The 24,075-nt window shown below is 44.1% G+C and overlaps 2 protein-coding genes across 4 annotated transcripts in view; one reads left to right on the top strand and one right to left on the bottom strand.

The window, feature by feature from the left end:
- LOC144505395 (uncharacterized) overlaps window positions 1-23,760 on the bottom strand; it is a 29,204-nt gene extending 5,444 nt beyond the window's left edge. Inside the window, exons 1-2 of the mRNA XM_078231506.1 lie at window positions 23,717-23,760; window positions 21,770-22,795 (exon numbers count right to left, since the gene is read on the bottom strand). Coding sequence (XP_078087632.1) covers window positions 21,770-22,692 — 923 coding nt within the window. The 5' untranslated portion in view covers window positions 22,693-22,795; window positions 23,717-23,760. The remainder of the gene's footprint in view (window positions 1-21,769; window positions 22,796-23,716) is intronic.
- Window positions 88-6,353, top strand: LOC144505298 (uncharacterized). Of its 3 annotated transcripts, none has more exons than XM_078231396.1 (2): window positions 88-198; window positions 2,710-6,353. In XM_078231396.1, exon 2 carries the CDS (start codon window positions 2,897-2,899, stop codon window positions 3,962-3,964), a length of 1,068 nt encoding a protein of 355 aa, XP_078087522.1. In that variant the 5' UTR covers window positions 88-198; window positions 2,710-2,896; the 3' UTR covers window positions 3,965-6,353. The 3 variants fall into 3 exon arrangements, with proteins under 3 accessions (XP_078087522.1, XP_078087523.1, XP_078087524.1); XM_078231397.1 differs by having other exon boundaries at window positions 88-407; window positions 2,710-5,588; XM_078231398.1 differs by having other exon boundaries at window positions 116-169; window positions 2,710-5,588.
- Window positions 23,761-24,075: the final 315 nt, after the last annotated feature.

The following is a 24,075-nucleotide window of genomic DNA, read 5'->3' as shown; positions in this document are numbered from 1 at the left end:
GACCATCTTGGTAAGGGAAGAGGGAATGGGCGGCGTTTCCTCCCCGGCGACAGGCCCAGGTTACCCAGGCAACCAACGGCCGCCATCTTGTGGTGGTGATTTTCTCCGTGTCTTTAGTGAAGGAATGGACAGTAAGATGGAGCTCAGTTTGTAAAATGTTCAGAGGAAGGTCTGAAATCAGAGTTACATCAGATATCTGTAAGAACAATAATATTTACATCAATTATACTTTAAAATTAAATCAGAATGATGGAAACACTCGGTTCCCAAAAATAATTATATTGGATTGGAAATGTTAACTTTCTGTCCACAGAAGCTGCCAAACTTGCTGAGGATTTCAAGAACTTTCTGCTTTTATTTCAGGTTTACAGCATCCACAGCATTTTTTTTAATTGTTGCATAACAGGGTAAGAGTAAAGTGCCGGGCTTACACTTTGTGGGACCCTGCGCCCACCTTCATTTTCACAGTAACTTCATCTGAGCCTACTTGTGACACTAATAAATAACTTTAAAACATTGTGGTCGGTGCAGACTCGATGGGCCGAATGGCCTCTTTCTGTACTGTAGGGTTTCTATGATTTCTATTCTATGATTTCTGGGTACCTGAATGTTGTCAAGCCCAGCCTTGTTCACCTCTCAATACTTTTCACTGTATCTCGGTACATGCGACAATAAGAAATCAAATCACGAATTCATAGAAGTTGTTTACTCAGTTCAATGTTTTACTTATCATTGCTAAATGTGATTATGCATAGAATCCCTACAGTGCAGAGGGAGACCATTCGGTCTATCGCGCCTCCATCAACTATCCCACCAAGGCCCTATACCCATAACCCCACGTACTTACCATGCAAATCCTCCTCAAACGAAGGGACAATTTATCATGGCTAATCAACCTAACACACACATGTTTGGAGTAGGGGGAAACTAGAGCATCTGGAGGAAACCCTCACAGACACAGGAAGAATGTGCAAACTCCACAAAGACAGTCACGCGAGACCGGAATTGAACCCGGGTCCCTGGCACTGTGAGGCACAGTAAGAAGTCTCACAACACCAGGTTAAAGTTGTGAGACTTCTTACCCCAGTCCAATGCCGGCATCTCCATATCATGGCTATAATTGACTGTGAGGCAGCAGTGCTAACCACTGTGCCGCGTGTAGTTTGAAAAGCTTCCTAGAAAGTAACTTGTGTTGGTGGACACTCACTTATCTGTGTAAATTTGAGCCAGGTTACAATATAAGGTGCCAAAAAAAAATCATTTTTTGAAAACACTTAATCCATTTTGTATTATGTTAATGTGAATCTCTAAACTTAAATTCCATTCTTTCCTACTTTAAATATAATTATTTAAATTTTTTTCCTGAAACAAAAATAGTTTGAACCTCAATTTTTCGAAGAGGTTTGTTATAGAAGAGAGCCCAGTTGTGCAAAGACATATTGTTTGAAATGATTGAGTTCGAGCACTTTGCATCCAGAGGCACAGCCGTGTGTTTAGATAACAATAGCGTTAGAAAGCACAAGGTGAGGAAAACAATCTCCGATCAGCACAGCCCCCCCCCCCCCCCCCCCTATTGGTGGCCCTGTGCCTAGGCACGGAGTGTTTCATTGTAAGTCCGTCTCTGCAAATGATTGATATTTAGTTGTGTAGCTGAGACTGGGATGTTTCACCAGCAATATCAGAAATTACTTCCTGGAAATCTGGAACTCTGTCAAGATTTGGTCAATTGAAAATTTGCAAACTGAGATTGTTTGTGAGACAAGAAGATTAAGGTTTGGGGAGTCAGGTAGCCTTGACAAAGGGTCATCTGGACTCGAAACATCAGCTCTTTTCTCTCATTACAGATGCTGCCAGACCTACTGAGATTTTCCAGCGTTTTCTCTTTTGGTTTCAGATTTCAGCATCCACAGTAATTTGCTTTTAGTGAAGGTCGCTAGATGGATTTAAAATACAAATCAGGCATCTGCATATTAGAACATAGAACATTACAGCGCAGTACAGGCCCTTCGGCCCTCGATGTTGCGCCGACCAGTGGTACCAATCTAAAGCCCCTCTAATCTACACTATTCCAATATCATCCATATGTTTATCCAATAACCACTTGAACGCTCTCAACGTTGACGAGTCCACCACTGCTGCAGGCAGTGAAGCTTTGTGTCTCAGGTTGAACTGTTTGATTCTGGTTTTGTTTTAAAGTTGTGTAGGTTTCCTGTCTGTTCTGCGGATTATCTCCACATCTCTGGATAGTTTGCTCAAGGACTGCCGAAGTAAAATGGAGTCAGGGCAGATTAGCTAATGGGCTTCACGTCATGGTGATAGCACCAGGCTATTCAGGCCATTGGTTACCATTTGAGCGAGGAAGGTGGAGGTTGTCAGCAGGACATATGCACGTCCATCTTGATGAGGGGACAGTGGGTAGTTAGGGCTTCACAGTCCCAGTGGCAAGGAGACAATATGATTGACTCATTGATATTATTCTTGGTCTGCACACTGGAAGTGGAGAAATAAATCCAGCCAGACGAGAGGAGGGACAAAACTGGAAGTGGGGGGAAGGAACGTATCTGGATCTTTCACAGGGAAAAGAGAGAGAGAGTGTGTGGGATAGAGAATAAAAGTTTTGAGGAAAAATGTTTTGTAGCAACTAGAATTGTTTGCTCTGAATTTATATCTTGGACTTACAATGATAACTGTTCTAAACTCCTTTTACAGACATTGTTAGATGAGGATTGGCAGACAAGAAATTCAAACCAAGATCACACCAAGATTGGGCAGAGTCTCTTCGTTCATCATGACCTGAATATCATCAGCGTTTGAATGTGGAAGGAGAAAGGTTTGTCTGTTCTGTCTGCGTGAAAAGATTTCAATCAAAAGTGTGACTGGAAAAGCACAGAGATGCATGCACTCGAAAGAGAGTGTTCCAGTGACTGACTGCGTGAAGAACTTTAAACAGTTACACAATCTGAAATCCATCACATCATTCATAGTGGAGAGAAACTGTTTCACATGTTCTCTGTGTGAAGACAAAGCTTCAATTAATTGTCCAACCTGCACAGGGACACCCATGGAGAAACCGTGGAAATGTGCGGACTGTGGGAAGGGTTTCAATTACCCATCTGATCTAGAAATTCATCGACGTATTCACACCGGGGAGAGACCATTCAACTGCACTGAGTGTGGGAAGGGATTTACTCAGTTATCCAGCTTACATACACACCGGAGAAATCACAGTGGCGAGAGGCCATTCACATGCTCTGAATGTGGAAAGGGATTCACCAGATCCCCCACCTTGCTGAAACACCAGCGGATTCACACTGGAGAGAAACCATTCACCTGCTCCCACTGTGGGAAGGGATTCACCAGTTCTTCCAACCTATTGACTCACCAACGGGTTCACACTGGGGAGAGGCCGTTCACCTGCTCCAAGTGTGGGAAGGGATTTGCTGATTCCTCCACTCTGCTGAAACACCAGGGAGTTCACACTGATGAGAGACCTTATAAATGCCCCAATTGTGAAAAGTGCTATAAAAGTTCCAGGGAACTGATTCGCCATCAACGTGTTCACACTGACGAGAGACCGTTCAGATGCTCTCACTGTGGGATTGGATTCAGGACATCATCTGACGTCACGATACACCAGCGAGTTCACACGGGGGAGAGGCCATTCATCTGTTCAGAGTGTGGGAAGGGATTCACTCATTCATCCAATCTCCTGAGACACCAGCGAGTTCACACTGAAACAGGAACGTTTCAATGTTCTGACTGTGAGGAGAGCTTTAAAAGCAGGAATGATTTGCTGAGACACCAGGGCACTCTCAGTGGGGAGAGATCATTCATTTGTTCTGTGTGTGGGAATGATTCAGTTGGACATTCAGCCTGCTGTAACACCAGTGAGTTCACACAGGGGAGAGGCCATTCACCTGCTCCACGTGTGGAAAAGGATTCATTGATTAATGCCATTTGCTGAGACACCAGCAAGTTCACAAGTGATGGCTCGATGCTGTTATTGCTGCAGTTCATTACATCCAAGGCTGAACATGTGGGTTAATCCCCAGCCATGTTAGAAATGTGCCCCAGCCCATCTCTTCCATGGATCAGAGCTCCTAGACACAACAGAAGTTTAGAGTCACAAGAACAACAGTGAATGCTGGAAACATACTGTCAATAAGATTGGTGTAAAAATATTATCTGTTCCTGACAAAGTGAAACAGCAGGTTTAAATTTATAGTCTCAAAATAATTGAGGTAATTATATGAACAAACAAATTAAGAGCAGTTGTCGGCCATTGAACTCCTCGAGCTAGCTCTGCGAATTGATAAGATCATGGCTGATCTGATAGAAACATTGAAACTAGGAGCAGGAATAGGCCATTCGGTCTTTCGAGCCTTCTCCACCATTCAGTATGACCATGGCTGATCCTTGATCTCAATGCCATATTCTAGCTTTCTCCCCATAACCCTTGATGCCATCAAAATCTGTAAAACATCAATCTCTCTTGAATACATTCAGTGACTTGGCTTCCACAGCCTTCTGTGGTAGAGAATTCCACTGGATTGAGTGAAGAATTTTTGCCTTACTCAGTCCTAAATGGTCTGCCCCATATCCTGAGACTGTGTCCCCCTGGTTCTAGATTCCCCAACGGGAAAACATCCTTGCTGCATCTAGTCTGTCCAGCCCTGTTAGAATTTTATACATTTCAATCAGGTCTCATCTCATCCTTCTCAACTCTAATGAATACGGGCCCTTTTGGTCGTCATAGGACAGTGGTCTCAGTAGGATTGTGGTCTCAACATTACTGTATAACCCCTATAACCTTTGACTCCCTTGTTAATCAATAATCCATCTAATTCAGGTTAAAAATATTCAATGCTGTCTGAGAAAGGAGAATTCCACAGACTAAGGCACTCTGAGATTGAAAAGTTCTCCTCATCTCCTATTTATGGGAGACCCTTATTTTTACCTATCTTCCTTAATTCTCATTTCTCCCAGAAGGAGAAACATCATCTCAATATCCACGCTATGAGCACCTCTCAGGACCTGATATGTTTCAGTAAGATCAGCTCTCATTCTCCCATACAGATCCAACGTGTCCACCTTTCCTCGTCATCCCAGGAATCAGTCAACTGATTTTGCCACATTATACTCAATCTGCCAAATATTTGCCCACTCAACCTATCCATATTCCTTTGCAGCCTCCTTATGTCCTCCTTCAACTTACTCTCCTAATTATCTTTGTGTCATCAGCAAATTTAGAAACCATACTTTTGGTCCCTTCCTCGAAGCCATTCAATTAGATTATGAATGATTGATGCGTTAGTACTGTTTCCTGCGGCACTCCAATAGTTACAGTTGTAAACCAGAAATGACCCATTTATTCTATCTTCTTGCTCCCAGTTAGTTTCCCCATCTTTTATTCCTGTTAGTATGTTACCCCTGTACCATGAGCTTTTATTTTTGTGGAGTAAACTTTGATGTCGCATTATAGCAAATGCTTTTTGGAAATCCATGTACACCACATCTACAGTTTTCCCTTTATCCATGTTCTTGTTACTTTCTCAAACTCTAATAAATTAGTCAAACACGATTTATCTGACACAAAACCATTTGGACTCTGCCAGATTGCATTCAATTTTTTTAAGTGCCCTACTATAGCCTCATTAATATTAATATTAAGTAGATGCTTCTGAACTTGGTGTATCTACAGGTGGATGACTGAATAAATCTCCTTGGAACAGGTGAACCCCCTTTCTCCAGTGTGAATTGATCACCTGAACCCAGTCCCACAGTGAGAGCACCTGGACAGTCTCGTCAATGTGAACACATTGATGGGAAGTCAGGTTCCTGGACCTTTTATAGCACTTCCTGCCCTCTGGGCATTTAAAAGGTCTGCCCTTACTGTGAATGTTCTGATATATGTCAGCAGTTTGGATGACCCAGTAAATCCCTTCCCAAAGTCCAAACCGGTGAATGACCTCTCCCCACTCTGACTGCATTGATGATTTTCCAGCTGGGATGGGTAATTAGATCTCTTCCCACAGTCCCTACTTTTCCATGATTTTCCCTGGAGTGAGGCCACTTGTGTTTCAACAGACCAGAGGATCGGCTGAAGTCTCGTCCACAGTCAGAACGTGTGTGTGGTTTCTCTCCACTGTGGATAATGATTTTTAGCTCGATATTTACAAACTAAGATATTGCAGTCGTGATGTGATCAGACCTGTAACCTGATATGTTTCAATAAGGTCAGCTCTCATTCCTCCATACAGATCCAACGTGTCCACCTTTCCTCATAAGAAAATCGCTTCATCCCAGGAATCAGTCAAGTGATTTTTCTACATTATATTCCATCTGCCAAATTGATCTGATGCAATGTTGGGTTTGGGTTTCTCGGCTGCAAAACTCCCTTTCTAATACCCAGTGAAATTGATATAAAACAGAAAAACAGGAGAGAGAGGGAGAACCCACACAAACACAAAGCAGGTTGTGAAATTGATCTGAATGAAGCTGGTAATTTGTGGCGCCGGGCAAAGTGACTGTGAAAAGTGCTGGAATGTTGAAACTTACAACTTGTTCACTAATGTCCTTCAGACACGGGAACCTGCCAAGACTCTGGACATTTTGCGAGAGAGAGAGACAGAGGGGGTCAAGGACAGGGGTTTTATATTTCTAAAACTCGACCAGAACATTGACAGAACCTCCCAAACCCTCAACCTCCACCAGCTAGAAGGACCACACTTGCAGGTGCATGTGAACACCATCAATTTCACCTCCAATTTCTCCTCCAACTCACACAGGTGAACAGAAACTCCCTCCAATTAAGTATTAGAAAGACTGAAGTCATTGCCTTTACTCTCCGTTACAAACTTCACTCCCTCACCACCAACTCCATCCCTCTCACCAACTGTGAGACTAAATGAGACAATTCAGAACCCCGGTGTCATATTTCACCAGATGAGTTTCTGACTACCTATCTGCACTAAGACCACCTATTTCCATTTCCGCATCACCTGACTTTGCCCCTGTCTCAGCTCATCTACTTCTGAAACTTAAATCCATGCAGCTGTTACCTCTAAACATGATTATTCTGACACACTCTTGGTTGGCCTCCCATATTCTACATTCCACAACCCGAAGATCATTGAAAACTCTGCTGCCCTTGTTCTGACTCAAATCAAGTTCCATTCTCCTCTCACCACTGTACTCGCTGATCCACATAGGCTCTTGGTTAAGCAACTCAATTTTAAAATGCTGATCTTTGTTTTCAAACCGTTCCATTATCACACCTCTCCCAATCTGGAGAACCTCCTCCAGCCTGGACCCCTCAGGATTTCTGAGTCCAGCGACTGTCTCACATCCTCACAGGAGCCTGTAACCTGGAAATGGGAGCAGGGAAAAGGGCAAGAGTGAGGAGAGGCAATATAGGCCAACACCACAATCTACAAACCACTTAAATTACCAGTATAGTGAGACAGGGATTATAAACACTCACCATCATATCTCCAGTAATATATCACAAGAGGAAAAGATTTTAGTTTCCTCTCTTCAAATTCTTTCCTTCTAACCCACTGTAAAATGCGTTTCCAAAATCCACCACTGTCAGTCCAGGACAGAAGCTCACAACATTCTCTCCTTCTGCTGCCTAGTCTTGGATGGCTGTGCATCACCCCCAGTAAAGCTGGTAAACTATCTTTCTGCATTGTGATTATATCCATGCGTTCACTGCTCAAGACAGAATACCATCCCACAGCAACATTAACTACAGAATGTTTTATTCGGACCCTGGGCCACAGTAAAAAGTTCTAAACCCCTTCACAAGTGTGTTAACAATCCCCACATTAGCACTGTTGATTTTCCCACACCTCTGTGTTGTGTCTCCAATCTGATCCCCAGAACACTGCCGTAATTGTTATCCAAAAAGGGAAAAGCACATATTTTACCAAGATAAATGTTCCATTCCTTGGTGTGACACCTCCATTCTTGTAAAGCTACAGATCTTCTGGCTCAGTACGAGCTGAGCATTGGTAGATGGACTGAGACCTCAACATAAACACAGTATTACAGATGATTCATTAACTCCAGGTCACAGTTATCAGTTAAATGCTCTGAGGGCTGAATGAACTCTTGGAAATTTGACTGCATATTGTTTTGCAACAATGGGATCATACCTAGCCAAACATCTTTTATTAATTCAATCCTTTCTTGTATATATTTCACAGTGACTATCCCTCTTTTCCAAAATCACATTTTGTTGCCTCAGTTTGAGGCTGTGTTACCTACAGTAATAGAAACTCCCCCATCCCACCAGTTTGTCGCCAGTTTAAGTTAGTTTCACAAGGCAAAGCTAAAGGTCCTCACAATCAAGGTGTATCTAATGGTGCAACCTGAGCTCTGCCTGCATTTGGAAATGGCTTGCAAAAGGATTGACTTGACGCACAGAACATGTAAATATAAATCTCGGATTATGCCAATCCTGTGTGTTTTGGTCAAGTTACAAACATTTTGTAGAGACTTCAAGTAGAGGTGTCACACCTCTGAATGATGAATTTATCCATCTGGAGAAGACCCTCTAATCCTCTTTATGCAGACTCCCTAACTCCAGTTTGGTCCAATCAGTAAATTACATATGGGTAGAGGCCGCCTATTCTGACTTTTAAATAAATTGTGCAAACAGCAAGGTCCTAGTCGATCCCTGCAGAATTCTCTTTTCTGTTAATAAACCACATCCAGTAGGTCACTTTGGCATCATATAATCTCTACAATGCAGAAAGAGGCCATTCGGCCCATTGAGTCTGCACCAACACTCCAACAGAGCATTTTACTCAGGCCCTGTCTCCGTAACCCCACGTATTTACCCCACTAATCTCCCTAATCTACACATTTTTAGACACGAAGAAGCAATTTAGCACGTCCAATGAACCTAACCTGCACATCTTTGGACTGTGGGAGGAAACTGGAGAACCCGGACGAAACCCACGCAGACACTACGAGAATGTGCAAATTCCACATTCACCCAAGACCGAATGGAACCTGGGTCCCTGGCGCTGAGAGGCAGCAGTGCTGACCACTATGCTACCGTGCTAATTAAAGGATTAATGGATGCATTTGATCATCTATTGTAGGGATAATAATTTGAAAATCTAATAATGGGGAAGCAAAAGAGAAAATGCTGGAAAATCTCAGCAGGTCTGGCAGAATCTGTGAATCTCCAACGCCGGCATCTCCATATCAGAATCTGTAAGGACAGAAAAGAGCTGACTTTTCTTACGTCAACTCTTTCCTACATATTCTTTCTCTCAGAGCTGTCCCTGTCCCCAGTTTCATTTCATCCTTTGCACCATTCGACACCATAACAAGAAACTTTTCTTGTCTCTTGCAGATGTTAAGGAGCGCAAGCTTCAACAACTCATCAACACCATTTCGCACCCTAAGTCTCCACCAGTCCCAATCCTTCGAACCCCATCTTTTCTAGCCACAGCCCGTACTGGATGTTCACCATACCCTCCGTCTTTCCCCTCTCTGAGGCTGAGCCTCCTGTTCTCAGCAAAGGACTCAGCTTTGAACCCTTACGTCCCCACCTCGACCGCCCCCCGCCTCGCCCCTCCCCCCCCCTCCACAGTCCTTTCATGTGCCTCCAAAATTCTGCCTTCAATTGGACATCCCCTCCAGGACAATGACCTGCCCTTGATCCTTCATTGGGAACTGTCGACAGGACATTGGCCATCTTAATTTTTCTGCGCCCCCCTCCCCCGCCCTCATTCCAATCTCCTTCTGAACTTTCCGCTCTTCACTCCCTCAGGTCCAACCCCGACTTTGTCATCAAACCTACTGACAAAGGGGTGCTGTTATTGTCTGGCGTACTGACCTCTACCTCACAGGCTGAGCGCCTACCTCCTACCTCCCCCTGGACCATGACCACACCACTGAACATCAAGCCATTATCTCCAACACTGTTACCGGCCTCATTCCCTCCGGATGCCTTTCCCCCACAGCTTCCAACCTTATAGTTTCCCACTCCCGGACATCCCGCTTCTACCTACTTCCCAAAATCCACAAAAAGGACTGTCCTGGTAGGCCCATTGTGTCAGCATGCTCCTGCCCCACCAAAGCTATTTCCTCTTATCTTGACTCCATTCTCACTCAAAGGACAATACAGCACAGGAACAGGCCCTTCGGCCCTCCAAGCCTGCGCCACTCATGTGCCCAAGTAGACCATTCGTTTGTATCCCTCTATTCCCAGTCTGTTCATGTGGCTATCTGGATAAGTCTTAAACGATCCCAGCGAGTCGCCTCAATCACTTTGCTTGGCAGTGCATTCCAGGCCCCCACCACCCTCTGTGTAAAATACGTCCTTCTGATATCCGTGTTAAACCTCCCCCCCCCCCCCCCCCCCCCCCCCCCCTCACCTTGAACCCGTGACCCCTCGTGAACGTCACCACCGACCTAGAACATAGAACATAGAACATTACAGCGCAGAACAGGCCCTTCGGCCCACGATGTTGCACCGACCAGTTAAAAAAAAAAACTGTGACCCTCCAACCTAAACCAATTTCTTTTCGTCCATGAACCTATCTACGGATCTCTTAAACGCCCCCAAACTAGGCGCATTTACTACTGATGCTGGCAGGGCATTCCAATCCCTCACCACCCTCTGGGTAAAGAACCTACCCCTGACATCGGTTCTATAACTACCCCCCCTCAATTTAAAGCCATGCCCCCTCGTGCTGGATTTCTCCATCAGAGGAAAAAGGCTATCACTATCCACCCTATCTAAACCTCTAATCATCTTATATGTTTCAATAAGATCCCCTCTTAGCCGCCGCCTTTCCAGCGAAAACAATCCCAAATCCCTCAGCCTCTCCTCATAGGATCTCCCCTCCATACCAGGCAACATCCTGGTAAACCTCCTCTGCACCCTCTCCAAAGCCTCCACATCCTTCCTGTAATGTGGGGACCAGAACTGCACACAGTACTCCAAGTGCGGCCGCACCAGAGTTGTGTACAGTTGCAACATAACGCTACGACTCCTAAATTCAATCCCCCTACCAATAAACGCCAAGACACCATATGCCTTCTTAACAACCTTATCTACTTGATTCCCAACTTTCAGGGATCTATGCACACATACACCTAGATCCCTCTGCTCCTCCACACTATTCAAAGTCCTCCCGTTAGCCCTATACTCAACACATCTGTTATTCCTACCAAAGTGAATTACCTCACACTTCTCCGCATTAAACTCCATCCGCCACCTCTCGGCCCAACTTTGCAACCTGTCTAAGTCTTCCTGCAAACTACGACACCCTTCCTCACTGTCTACCACACCACCGACTTTGGTGTCATCAGCAAATTTGCTAATCCACCCAACTATACCCTCATCCAGATCATTAATAAATATTACAAACAGCAGTGGCCCCAAAACAGATCCCTGAGGTACACCACTTGTAACCGCACTCCATGATGAATATTTACTATCAACCACCACCCTCTGTTTCCTATCCGCTAGCCAATTCCTGGGAAAAAGCTTCCCACCATTCAGCCTATCTATGCCTTTCATAATTTTATACACCTCTATTAGGTCACCCTTCATCCTCCGTCTTTCCTGTGAGAACAACCCCAGTTTACCCAATCTCTCCTCATAACTAAGCCCTTCCATACCAAGCAACATCCTGGTAAACCTCCTCTGCACTCTCTCTAAAGCCTCCACGTTCTGGTAGTGTGGCGACCAGAACTGGGCGCAGTATTCCAAATGCAGCCGAACCAACGTTCTGTACAACTGCAACATCAGACCCCAACTTTTATACTCTATGTCTCGTCCTATAAAGGCAAGCATGCCATATGCCTTATTCACTACCTTCTCCACCTGTGACGTCACCTTCAAGGATCTGTGGACTTGCACACCCAGGTCCCTCTGCGTATCTACACCCTTTATGGTTCTGCCATTTATTGTATAGCTCCCCCCTACGTTAGTTCCACCAAATTGCATCACTTCGCATTTATCTGGATTGAACTCCATCTGCCATTTCTTTGCCCAAATTTCCAGCCTATCTATATCCTTCTGTAGCCTCTGACAATGTTCCTCACTATCTGCAAGTCCAGCCATTTTTGTGTGGTCTGCAAACTTACTGATCACCCCAGTTACACCTTCCAGATCATTTATATAAATCACAAACAGCAGAGGTCCCAATACAGAGCCCTGCGGAACACCACTAGTCACAGGCATCCAGCTGGAAAAAGACCCTTCCACTACCATCCTCTGTCTTCTGTGACCAAGCCAGTTCTCCACCCATCTAGCCACCTCCCCCTTTATCCCATGAGATCCAACCTTGAACCCGTGACCCCTTGTGTTTGTCACCTCCGACCTGGGAAAAAGCTTCCCACTGTTCACCCTATCTATGCCCTTCATAATTTTATACACCTCTATTCGGTCGCCCCTCATCCTCCGTCTTTCCAGGGAGAACAACCCCAGTTTACCCAATCTCTCCTCATAGCTAAGACCCTCCATACCAGGCAACATGCTGGCAAACCTTTTCTGTATTCTCTAAAGCTTCCACGTCCTTCTGTAGTGTGGCGACCAGAACTGGACGCAGTATTCCAAATGTGGCCTAACCAACGTTCTATGCAGCTGCAACATCATCTGCCAACTTTTATATTCTATGCCCCATACAATAAAGGCAAGCATGCCATATGCCTTCTTGACCCCCCTCTCCACCTGTGCTACCACCTTTAAGGATCTGTGGACTTATACACCAGGTCCCTCTGTGTGTCTGTACTCCTGATGGTTCTGCCATTTATTGTATAGCTCCCCTTTACATTAGATCTACTGAAATGCATCACTTCGCATTTATCCGGATTAAATTCCATCTGCCATTTCTCCGCCCAATGTTCCAGCCTATCTATATCCTGCTGTATTCTCTGACACTGTTCATCACTGTCTGCAACTCCAGCAATCTTTGTGTCGTCCACAAACTTACTGATCACACTAGCTACATCTTCCTCCAAATCATTTCTATATATCACAAACAGCAGAGGTCCCAGTACAGAGCCCTGTGGAACACTACTAGTCACAGACCTCCAACCGGAAAAAGACTCCTCCACTGTTACCCTTTGTCTTCCATGGCTAAGTCAGTTCTCCACCCATCTAGCTTGCTCACCTTTTATCCCGTGAGATTTAACCTTTTGCACCAGCCTGCCATGAGGGACCTTGTCAAGCGCTTTACTAAAATCCATATAGACAACATCCATGGCCCTTCCCTCGTCAATCGTTTTTGTCACCTCCTCAAAAAACTCAACCAAATTTGTGAGGCATGACCTCCCTCGTACAAAACCATGCTGTCTATCGCTAGTGAGATTATTCAGTTCTAAATGCGCATATATCCGATCTCTAAGAATCTTCTCCAACAATTTCCCTACCATGGACGTCAAGCTCACCGGCCTATAATTACCTGGGTTATCTTTGCGACCCTTCTTAAATAATGGGACCACATTTGCTATCCTCCAATCCTCTGGGATCACACCTGTGTCCAGTGAAGAGACAAAGATTTCTCTTTGAGGCCCAACAATTTCATCTTTGCCTCCCTGAGGAGTCTAGGGTAGATGCCATCTGGCCCTGGGGATTTGTCTGTCTTAGTGTTTCCTAAAAAACCTAACACTTCCTCCCTTGTAATTGAGATTTTTTTCTAACGGGTCAACACATCTCTCTGAGATACGACCAGTCAACATGTCCCTCTCCTTTGTGAATACTGATGCAAAGTATTAGTTGAGGATCTCTCCTACTTCCTTTGGTTCTCAGCATAATTCCCCTCCTTTGTCCCTGAGGGCTCCGATTCTTTCCCTAACAACCCTCTTGTTCCTAACGTATGTATAAAATGCCTTAGGATTCTCCTTAATCCTGTCTGCCAAGGACATTTCGTGACCCCTTTTTGCCCTTCTAACTCCCTGTTTGAGTTCTTTTCTACTTTCTCTGTATTCCTCCAGTGCTCCATCTGTTTTTAGCTGCCTGGACCTCATGTATGCCTCCTTTTTCTTTTTGATTCGACCCACAATTTCACTGGTTATCCACGGCTCCCGAATCCTACCTTTCCTATCCTTCCTCTTTACAGGCACATGCCTGTCCTGCAGTCCTATCAACTGCTCCTTAAAAGACTCCCACATGCCAGATGTTCTTCATGTTGGTTTCAGCATTCTGGATATCATTATAATTAGGTCGCCATTACTGAGACTCGTTATGGTGAGATTTCCACACATGTCCCGAAAGCATTCGTCTGGTCCTCTGGTCCATTCCCGCCCCACCTATATCCAGGATTCCTCTGATGCCCTGCATCATATTGACAGCTTCCAGTTAGCAGGCCCCAACCACTTCCTATTCACCATGGATATGCAATCTCTCTACACCTCCATTCCACACCAGGATGGCCTGAGAGCTCTTCGCTTCTTTCTTGAAAAGAGACCTGAACAATTCCCATCCACCACCACTCTCCTCTGCCTGGCTGAACTCGTTCTATCTCTCAACAACTTCTCCCTCAACTCATCCCACTTTTTCCAAATCACCACTCTCTGCCTGGCTGAACTCGTTCTATCTCTCAACAACTTCTCCTTCAACTCATCCCACTTTTTCCAAATCAAAGGTGTAGCAATGGGTACCCACATGGATCCTAGCTACGCTTGTCTTTTTATGGGGTATATGGAATGTTCCTTGTTCCAGGCCGACCTGGGTTCCCTCCCACGATTCCTTTAGCAGTACATTGATGACTATTTTAGTGCCGCTTCATGCTCTTGTCCGGACCTGGAAACATTCATCAACTTTGCTTTCAGTTTCCACCCCTCCATCACCTTCACCTGGTCCAACTCAGACAATTCCTTCCCTGCCTTGACATTTCTGCCTCCATTTCTGGCAATAGTCTATCTACCAATATCCATTACAAGCCTACTGACACCCACAGCTATCTGGACTACAGCTCTTCGCGCCTGGCACCCTGTAAGGACTCCATGCCTTTCTCTCAGCTCCTTTGCCTCCGTTGCATTTGTTCCAAAGTAGTGCTTCTAATATGTGCTCCTTTTTCCTCAACCATGGTTTCTCGCCTAATTGTTGAAGGGCCCTCAACAGCGTGCAGTCCATCTCCCATGCCATGACTCTCACCCCCTTCCCTCGCTCCCAGAACAAGGATAGAGTTTCCATTCTCACATTTCACCCCACTAGCCTCTGCATGCAAAGCATAATCCTCTGCCATTTTTGCCAACTCCAGCATGATGCTACCATCAAACACATCTTCCCTTCACTCTCTCTGTCAGCTTTCCACAGAGACCGTTCCCTCTGGGACAACCTAGTCCACTCCTCCACTATACAAAAATACCTGTCCCATCACACATGGCACCTTCCCATGCAATCGCAGATGGTGTAACTCCTGCCCCTTTACCTCTTCCATGCTTACCATCCAAGGTCCAAATCACTCATTCCAGGTTGAGCAGCGTTTTACTTGCACCTCATTGGAAATGTCAGCTCTTTTCTCTCCTTACAGATGCTGTTAGACCTGCTGAGATTTTCCAGCATTTTCTCTTTTGGTTTCAGATTCCAGCATCCACAGTAATTTGCTTTTATCTAATAATGGGGAGGTTGTTATTATCTCTTTTCATACCTAACAGATGCTCATCTGTTCCATAACTAGTTGCCTAAGGCTTATACCTTGAACGGTAGCACTCCTCATCAAAGAGTTCTCCTGCTCTTACTGCCTGCCATTGGTGTGTTTTGGAAGGATTTTGCAGGTTGATACTCAACCTGTTTTGCCACATTATAAACACACTTTCCTTGACTCTCATGTCCTCAGGTGGGACTTAAATCCGCAGCGTAGGAGCTGGGACAATACCCGCATCATGAGATCATGGAGTCATAGAATCACTGCAATGCAGAAGGAGGCCATTTGGCCCATCAAGTTCGCACTGACATCATTTCCACCCAGGCCCTATCCCTGTAACCCCATGTATTTAACCTGCTAATCCCCTGACAATAAGGGGCAATTTAGCATAGCCAATCAATCTGACCTGCACATCTTTGGAGTGATCTCCTTGGGGAGATGGTACCATTGTGGTGAAGTCACTGAATTAGGAATCCAGAGGACCAGACTAATGCTCTTGGGACATGTGTGGAAATTTCACCGTAACTCGTCTCAGTAAGCGACCTAATTATAATGATATCCAGAATGCTGAAACCAACATGAAGAATAAACACAGAGATAAACATGACTGTAGGATCAGTGGAGTAACAGTTAAAACTTTTGGCATTCAATTTAGTATTTGATTTTAAATGTTAAAATTCAACATCTGAGTCACTTGTGAACTCGCCCGTTTGTCAGTAAGTGAGGTGATCATGCTAATCTCTTCCCACACACAGAGGTGAATTGCCTCTCCACAGTGTGAACTTGCTGGTGTTGAATGAGGTGAGATGACTTAATCTTTTCTCACACAGTTAAAAAGCAAACGGTCTCTCGTCAGTGCGAACAAGCTTGTGTTTAATTAGATCCGGTGAGATTTTAAAGCATTTCCCACAACCAGAGCATTTAAAAGGTCTCTCATCAGTTTGAACTCACTGATGTAACTGAAGGTGAGACAACAGAGTGAATCCCCTCCCTCACATGGTGCAGGTATACGTTCTCACCTCAGTGTGAGTGCACTGATGAACTTCCAGCTGGGATGGCAAATGAATCCTTTCCCACAGCCACCACATTTCCATGGTTTCTCTGTACTGCGGGGATCCTTTTGGCTCTCTAAGTTGAAGAATCTGCTGAAGCCTCAACTGCATTCACACAGAACACCTGTCATGTTTCTCCCTGCTGTGAATGGTGTGATGTTTTTTTCAAACTGTGTAACAGGTTAAAGCTCTTTTCACAGTCAGTCTCTGGAAAACTCTTATCAGGTGTGTTGTGTGTGTCTTGGGGTATTTTCCAGTCACAATGATGTTTAAAATATTCTCTCACAGATAGAACAGGCAAAGATTTCCTCTTCCACCTTCAAAGTCCAATGATATTCAGGTCATGATGAATCAAGTGACTGACAGATCTTGATGTCATGCTTGGTTTGAGTTTCCTGTCGGCAAATCATCTCTAATATCCTGTAACTGAAGTGTATAAGAGTCATCACTGTAAGTCCAGAATGGAAATTCAGACCAGACAATTCTAGTTTCTCTGGAACATTCTTTTCCCTCTTATTCTCACAAACATCTTGTCCAATGAAACTACAAGAGCCCCAAGTCAGCAACAAAGGCTCAACATGAGTTAAGAGATCCTTTCTAACCAGAATGTTTTTACCAGGGTCGATGAAACGCTCTGTACCCTGAGGTACTCACTGCTGGTGGAAGGTATTAACCGGACACTACAAACTCTTTCACCGGAGCCACCCAGGCATGGACAGACCACTTAAGAGAGGCCAGCAGTCTCTTAAGACCATAAGAAATAGTAACAGGAGGAGGCCCTTTGGCCCTTCGAGCTTGATCCACTGCCATTCAATAGGATCATAGCTGATCCAATATTTCTTGCGTCCACTTCCCTGCCTTTTCCCTGTAACCCTTGATCCATCACTGATGAATAATCTATCTGAGCATTAAATATACACAACGTCTTTGCCCCATAGCTGTGTGGGAAGGAGTACCAAAGACCCGCAGCCCTCAGAAAGAAGATATTTCTCCTCATCTCAGTCTTAAATTAGTACCCCTTAATTCTGAGACTATATCCACTGGTCCTAGACTCTCCCATGAGGGGAAACATTCTCTCAGCCTTTACCCTGTCAAGCTCCTTCAGAATCGTATATGTTTCAATGAGATCACATCTCATTCTTCCAAATTCCAATGAATCAAGTCCTAACCTGTTGAACCTTTCCTCATAAGGCTATTACTCCATACCAGGGATCATCATAGTGAATCTTCTCTGAACTGCCTCCAATGAAATATTTTTCCTTAAATAATGGGATCAAAACTGCTCACAGTACTCCAGATGTGGTCTCACCAATAACGTATACAGTGACGGAAATACTTCCCTATTCTTATATTCCAACCCCTTGAAATAAGGATCAACATTCCATTAGCCTTCCTGATTATTTGCAGCACCTGGGTGCTAGCTTTCTGTGTTTCGTGCACAAGTATCCTCAAGTCCCTTTATGTCAAAGCTTTCTGCAGTTTTTCTCCATTTAAATAACACTGTTCTTTTGTTCTCCCTTCCAAAATGAACTTCACATTTTACCACATTATACTCCATTTGCTAACTTTTTTGTCCACTTACTTAACCGATCAATATCTTATTGTAATCTGTTTGTAACTCTCTTGCAACTTGCCTTTCCATCTATTGTTGTGTTGTCTGCAAATCTGGCTACAGTACATTTGCTTCCTTCCTCCAAGCCACTGATATACATTATAACCAGTTACGATCTGTTGTGGTGCAGTGATGGTCAGCGGCTTACTGACCTTGTTCTCATGTGACCAGACAAAGAATTTTGGAGTTTCAAAATCGGCCGTTTATTACAAGCTATAGCAAGGGCTCCAGTAAGCTAGCTGCTGGCACAGTCCAGAACACTGGATACAGACCCAAACAGATCTACTTCTAGATTATATTACAAGTAATTAGCATATACCAAAGATGTACATTTGTATAGAAGTTATCTATATCCACTCATAATTAACAATTGGAATTACATAATGTATGACATAAGGGTATAGTTGTCCACTTACAACTTGTGCATGTCTACCTAATTATATCACAAAGCAAGTGTGTGTTTTTTTTAAACTATCTACCACCCTCCGGACATGAGTATGATAGCTATTGGTCTGACCAATAGTATATCAAATCCCAGTCTATTGTTCCTTGTTATAACAGATACTGACAAGCTGCAGCTGCACACAACTCAATTGAAGTCTTATGTGTATATTGTATGACTGAAGCCTCCCTTGTAATTGGGAGTTTTATGGTCCTTAACTATTATCTGGGGCTTCTCGTTTTTTCATAGTTTTACTGTATGACTGAGTTCAGCAGCTTATGTGATTTTTAGACTGGAATGATTATTAATCCTTTCACGGTCCCAGCACTGACCCCTGTGGAACTCCACTGATTACAGGTTGCCAACCTGAAAAAGAACCCCTTAACCCCACTAGGTGTTTCCTTCCCATTAGCCAATTTTCTATCCATACCAATATACTATGTGCAATACCATGAGCTCTTATCTTGTGACTTAACCTTTTCTGAGGTACCTTATTGAACATCTTCTGGAAGTCCAAATACAACACATTTACTGGCTCCCCTATAGCCACTCTGTATGTGACTTCCTCGAAATACTCTAATAGTCATACACGATTTCCCTTTCATGAAGGCACGCTGACTCTGCTTGATCAGATTATGATTTTCCAAATGTGCCACAATTTATTGCTTAATAATTGATTCCAACATTTTTGCAGCAATATATGTTGACAATCGGCCTATAGTTACCTGCTTTTTAACCTTCCTTCCTCTTTGAACAGGGGTATTACATTGCCAATTTTCCAATCCCCTGGTACCTCGCCAGAATCCTAAATTACAACCAATGCATCCGCTATTTCTGTAATTACTTATGGGCTAACAGAAAATGCTGGAAAAACTCAGCAGGTCCAGCAGCATCTGTGGAGAGAGAAAAACAGAGTGAACGTTTCGAGTCCAATATGACTCTTGGAGCTAGCAAAGATGCCTATAAGATCGTAAGAAATAGGAACAAGAGTAGCCCATTCGGCCTCTCATTTAATAGGATCATGGCTGATCCGACATTCCTCACATCCACTTTCCTGACCTTTCCTTTAACCCTTAAATCTACACAAGGACTCTGCCCCCACAGCTCTCTGTGTCAAGGAGTTCCAAAGACTCACAGCCCTCAGGGAAGAAATTCTTCATCTCAATCTTAAATTGGCACCCCTTTTCTTCTGAGACAATTCCGTCGATTTGATTGCCAGCATACTTGGCACATTTGTCTTTGAGAGCATTGCTGCAGTTGTAATTCTGACCTTTTATGAGATGCCACAGAACAGCAAAAATGAAAGCTGTGAAACATAGACAATATATAGGATCAAGAAAGGAAGCTCAACAGCTTTCAGTTTTGCTGTTCTGTGGCACATTCTGTGGCCTAAACCGGCATCTTGGTGCTGAGAGTCAGCTTGATGTTATTCCCTGCACGATTCACGAGTTGGCTAAAGGAGGAAATTGCTTTTCCGAACTTTGTTCTGAGTTTTGCATTAGGTGGCAGATTGACTGTCATCGTGAACCCAAAGTAGCAGAATTTTCGAAGTCACAGTTAAAAATCCAGCTGATGTTAAATGCTCAGGCATTCCAAATCCAGAAGGGAAACATGGAATGCCGGTTCCTAACTAGTTTTCATAATGTGATAAAAGTTGTGAAGAACAGGGAAGAATGTTCCAATCATGTAATAATTAAACAAAATAAATGTTTATTAAACAGTAGATCACACAAGAAAGGCAACTAAAAGTATACATTTAACTACATTAATAGTTATCCACAATACCTTTAAATTGACCCAGTTCAAATCCCTCTATTTTCTTAACCTCAGAGCTGAACCTCCCCAAACAACATCCTATATTTTTAAAACTATATAAGTAAAGTCCAGCAATAGTTACCACACTTGGAATGAATATCTTTTGTGGGATTGCTTCTGGCTTAAAAAAAGAGAAAAAAATATCTGTTTAAACTCAATTTCTTCAGACAGTTTTTGAATATGACTGTGATCTTGGACCAGTTCTCTGTATAGGATAAATTCTGCCACTGATATACCGTGTTTTGGTTGGATCTTTCCTTATCTGAACTACCTATCTCAGGAATTTCTCTTTAATTACATTGTTTAAATGAGCTCACCCCTTTAAGCGTGAAATTCACCACCGTCTTCTCTTTTGAACTTTTGCCATCTTTGCTTTAACTCCTGAAACTCAATGCTTTATTGTTACCGACTTCTCTTAGGTAAATATCTGTTTACGGTATTGCTGGGCTTCACCTAAGCCAATCTGTATTCCGAACCAATTCCCATTTAAAAATAGTTTGCTCTATTTTAATCCTACACCCACCAAAACACATTCCCAATTATTAAATTTCTTAATTTTCAACATTCTGTCCCAAAACTAGAGTTCCTTTGATGCTTATAGAAAGGGAGAACAAGTTTTAGGCATGAGAGAGACAATCTTGAGTATTTGTAGTTGAATTTCTGTACGAACAACTACATGAGATCATCAGCTAGAGGAGTTCTCTGATGAAGACATTCTGTATTTCTGTCTTCACTTTCAGTCTGGACAGATTGTGGAGTTTGCTGTCTATCCTAGTTGTCAGGGAAATTCCTTCCATATCTACAGGAAAGGCCAAGTTGCGGAACATGGAGAAGAAAATACTGAAGTATGGTGGGGCTAGAACTGTACAGTACAGGCAGGTTACTGTGAGGGCGGATGAGACGGAGGAGCTTTGCTGGACAAAGCTTTTGTGGCATCTCCTCTGTCACCTTTGTTTTATACATTGTGATGACTTTTGTGTCACACAAGTCCTGTGGAACAGATCCTACTTTGCAGTAGAAATCTTGAATTAAGGGGAAAAATCAAAGATAGTGTGTCCAAAAAGGGACACTGCAGACACAAAATCAGTGACATCTGCAGAATCTTAAGCTCCAGACACTTATAGGGTTCTTCACATCACCAGAAACAAATAAAATATTGTCTCAGTAACAAACCTGGATGGGATTGACAAAAGCAATTACAGCAGAATCCAATCCCTGCAGTCACTTATGAACTCGCTCATGTGTCACTAAGTTGAAGGAGCGAGTGAATCTTTTCCCACACACAGAGCAGCTGAATGGTCTCTCTCCAGTGTGAACTCGCTGGTGTGCCAGGAGAGCAGACGAACACCTGAAACTCTTTCCACAATCAGTACAGCTGAATGGCTTCTCCTGAGTGTGAATTTGCTGGTGAGACTCAAGGGCCGATGCTACAGTGAATCCCTTCCCACACACAGAGCAGGTGAATGGTCTCTCTCCAGTGTGAATTCGCTGGTGTGCAATGAGGGTGGATGACTGCCCAAAACTCTTTCCACAGGAATTGCAGGTGAATGGCCTCTCCCCAGTGTGAACTCGTTGGTGTCTCAGCAGACTGGAAGACTGAGTAAATCCCTGCCCACACACAGAGCAGGTGAATGGCTTCTGCCCAGTGTGAACTCGCTGGTGTTCAACAAGGGCGGATGAATGCCTGAACCTCTTTCCACAGGAAGTGCAGCTGAATGGCTTCACTTCAGAGTGAATTCTCTGGTGTGACCTGAGGCCAGATGAATGAGTGAATCCTTTCCCACACACAGAGCAAGTGAATGGCTTCTCCCCAGTGTGAAGTCGCTGGTGTATATTGAGGTCAGATGAAGACCTGAACCTTTTTTCACAGTGAGTGCAGCTGAATGGCCTCTCCTCAGTGTGAATTCGTTGGTGTAACATGAGGCAGGATGTCTGAGTAAATCCCTTTCCACATACAGGACAGATGAATGGCCTCTCCTCGGTGTGAATTCGCTGGTGTGATATGAGTTTGGTTGACTGAGTAAATCCCTTCCCACACACGGAACAGCTGAACGGTTTCTCCCCAGTGTGAACGCGTCGATGGATTTCCAGCAGGGATGGATAACTGAATCCTTTGCCACAGTCCTCACATTTCCACGGTTTCTCCATGGTGCTACTGTCCTTGTTTCTCTCCAGGAATGTTGATCAGTGAAAGCTTTACCACAGACAGAGAAGTTTGATTTGAGTTTTGCAGCTATGAATCTTCCCCTTCCTGCAAAAAGGAGTTGACAAAATTCTTAATTGCAAGCACAGGATAAAAAAAACATAACAGACAAGTCCAGTTACTACGGAAACTTTTTCTCTCTTGTTCCTCAAAGCTGTAAAATCCTGTCCCACACACTCTCCCTCCTCTCATATGCAAACCCCCATCACCACCTGGAGCACTTTTTTCCTCTTCTTCTAGTTTTCTCCTCTGCCTGGGTTCACTACAGTGGGTCGTGAACAGTTCATCATGCACACCAGCCTCCCATCCATTGACTCTGTCTACACTTCCCGCTGCCTCAGAAAAGCATCCAGCATAATCAAGGACCCCACACATCCTGGGCATACTCTCTTCCATCTTCTTCCATTGGGAAAAAGATACAAAAGTCTGAGGTCACATACCAATTGACTCAAGAATAGCTTCTTCCCTGCTGCCATCGGACTTTTGAAAGGGTCTACCTTATATTAAGTTGATCTTTCTCTACATGTATGGTATGCTTTGTCTGTATAGTGTGCAAGAAACAATAAACATCACTAATAAACATCAGATAAACATGACAATAATAAATCAAATCAAATATCAGATCAGTTCTCCAGCTCTGCCTGCAGACTGACAAAATCAATGGGTCTGATTGGAGGATTGGGGCCTCCAGCGGGTGTTTCTGAATCCTCAGCGCCCACCTCCCAAAGTTTCCTTCCTTCTCTCCCAGAGATCAGAGTCCCCATTCATTTGAGCCCAAAGTGTAACCTCTGATTTATTGTCCCCCATCCGCCATCCTCTGATGTGAACCATCTGACTGAACCAGGATGGTGATCGTTAACCTGGGCCTGTTCCCAGGAGGGAGAAGCCCCGCAGCTGCCAACTAGGGAGCTGACAATGATTCTGAAGGATTTGCGGGTCCACAGAATGTTTCCATATCCTCCCACCCACCGCCTATCGCCGCCTCCACTTCGCCGGCACAAAGAAGCTTCTCCCCGGCTCCAGGGCCATCAATGACAGTGCGCAGGCGCTAAACTCTGATACTGCGCCTGCTCCAGTCGCCGCACTGCGCATGCTCCAGAATACAATCCCAGGGGAATGATTGACAGCAGTTAGGACCAATAGAAAGAGGCGGCTCTGCAGCAGCTCAACCAATTGGAGTGAATGAGGGGCACATGCGCACTCTGGATATCTCCCCCAGCAGCAGCGAGTCATTTTCTCAGAGCTGTCCTGGCTCCCAGTTTGACTTTATAGTTGGTCTCATCTGACAAGAAACTTTTTCCCTTCCTTTTAGGTGTTAAGGGACGCAA

This window comes from Mustelus asterias, chromosome 16 (genome assembly GCF_964213995.1).
Source record: "Mustelus asterias chromosome 16, sMusAst1.hap1.1, whole genome shotgun sequence".
Taxonomy (NCBI): Eukaryota; Metazoa; Chordata; class Chondrichthyes; order Carcharhiniformes; family Triakidae; genus Mustelus; species Mustelus asterias.
This window is presented reverse-complemented; position numbering and strand designations above follow the sequence as displayed.

Bases quoted from the DNA above. Each gene is read 5' to 3' on its own strand.
- LOC144505298 (XM_078231396.1), top strand. From the start codon at position 2,897: ATGCACTCGAAAGAGAGTGTTCCAGTGACTGACTGCGTGAAGAACTTT.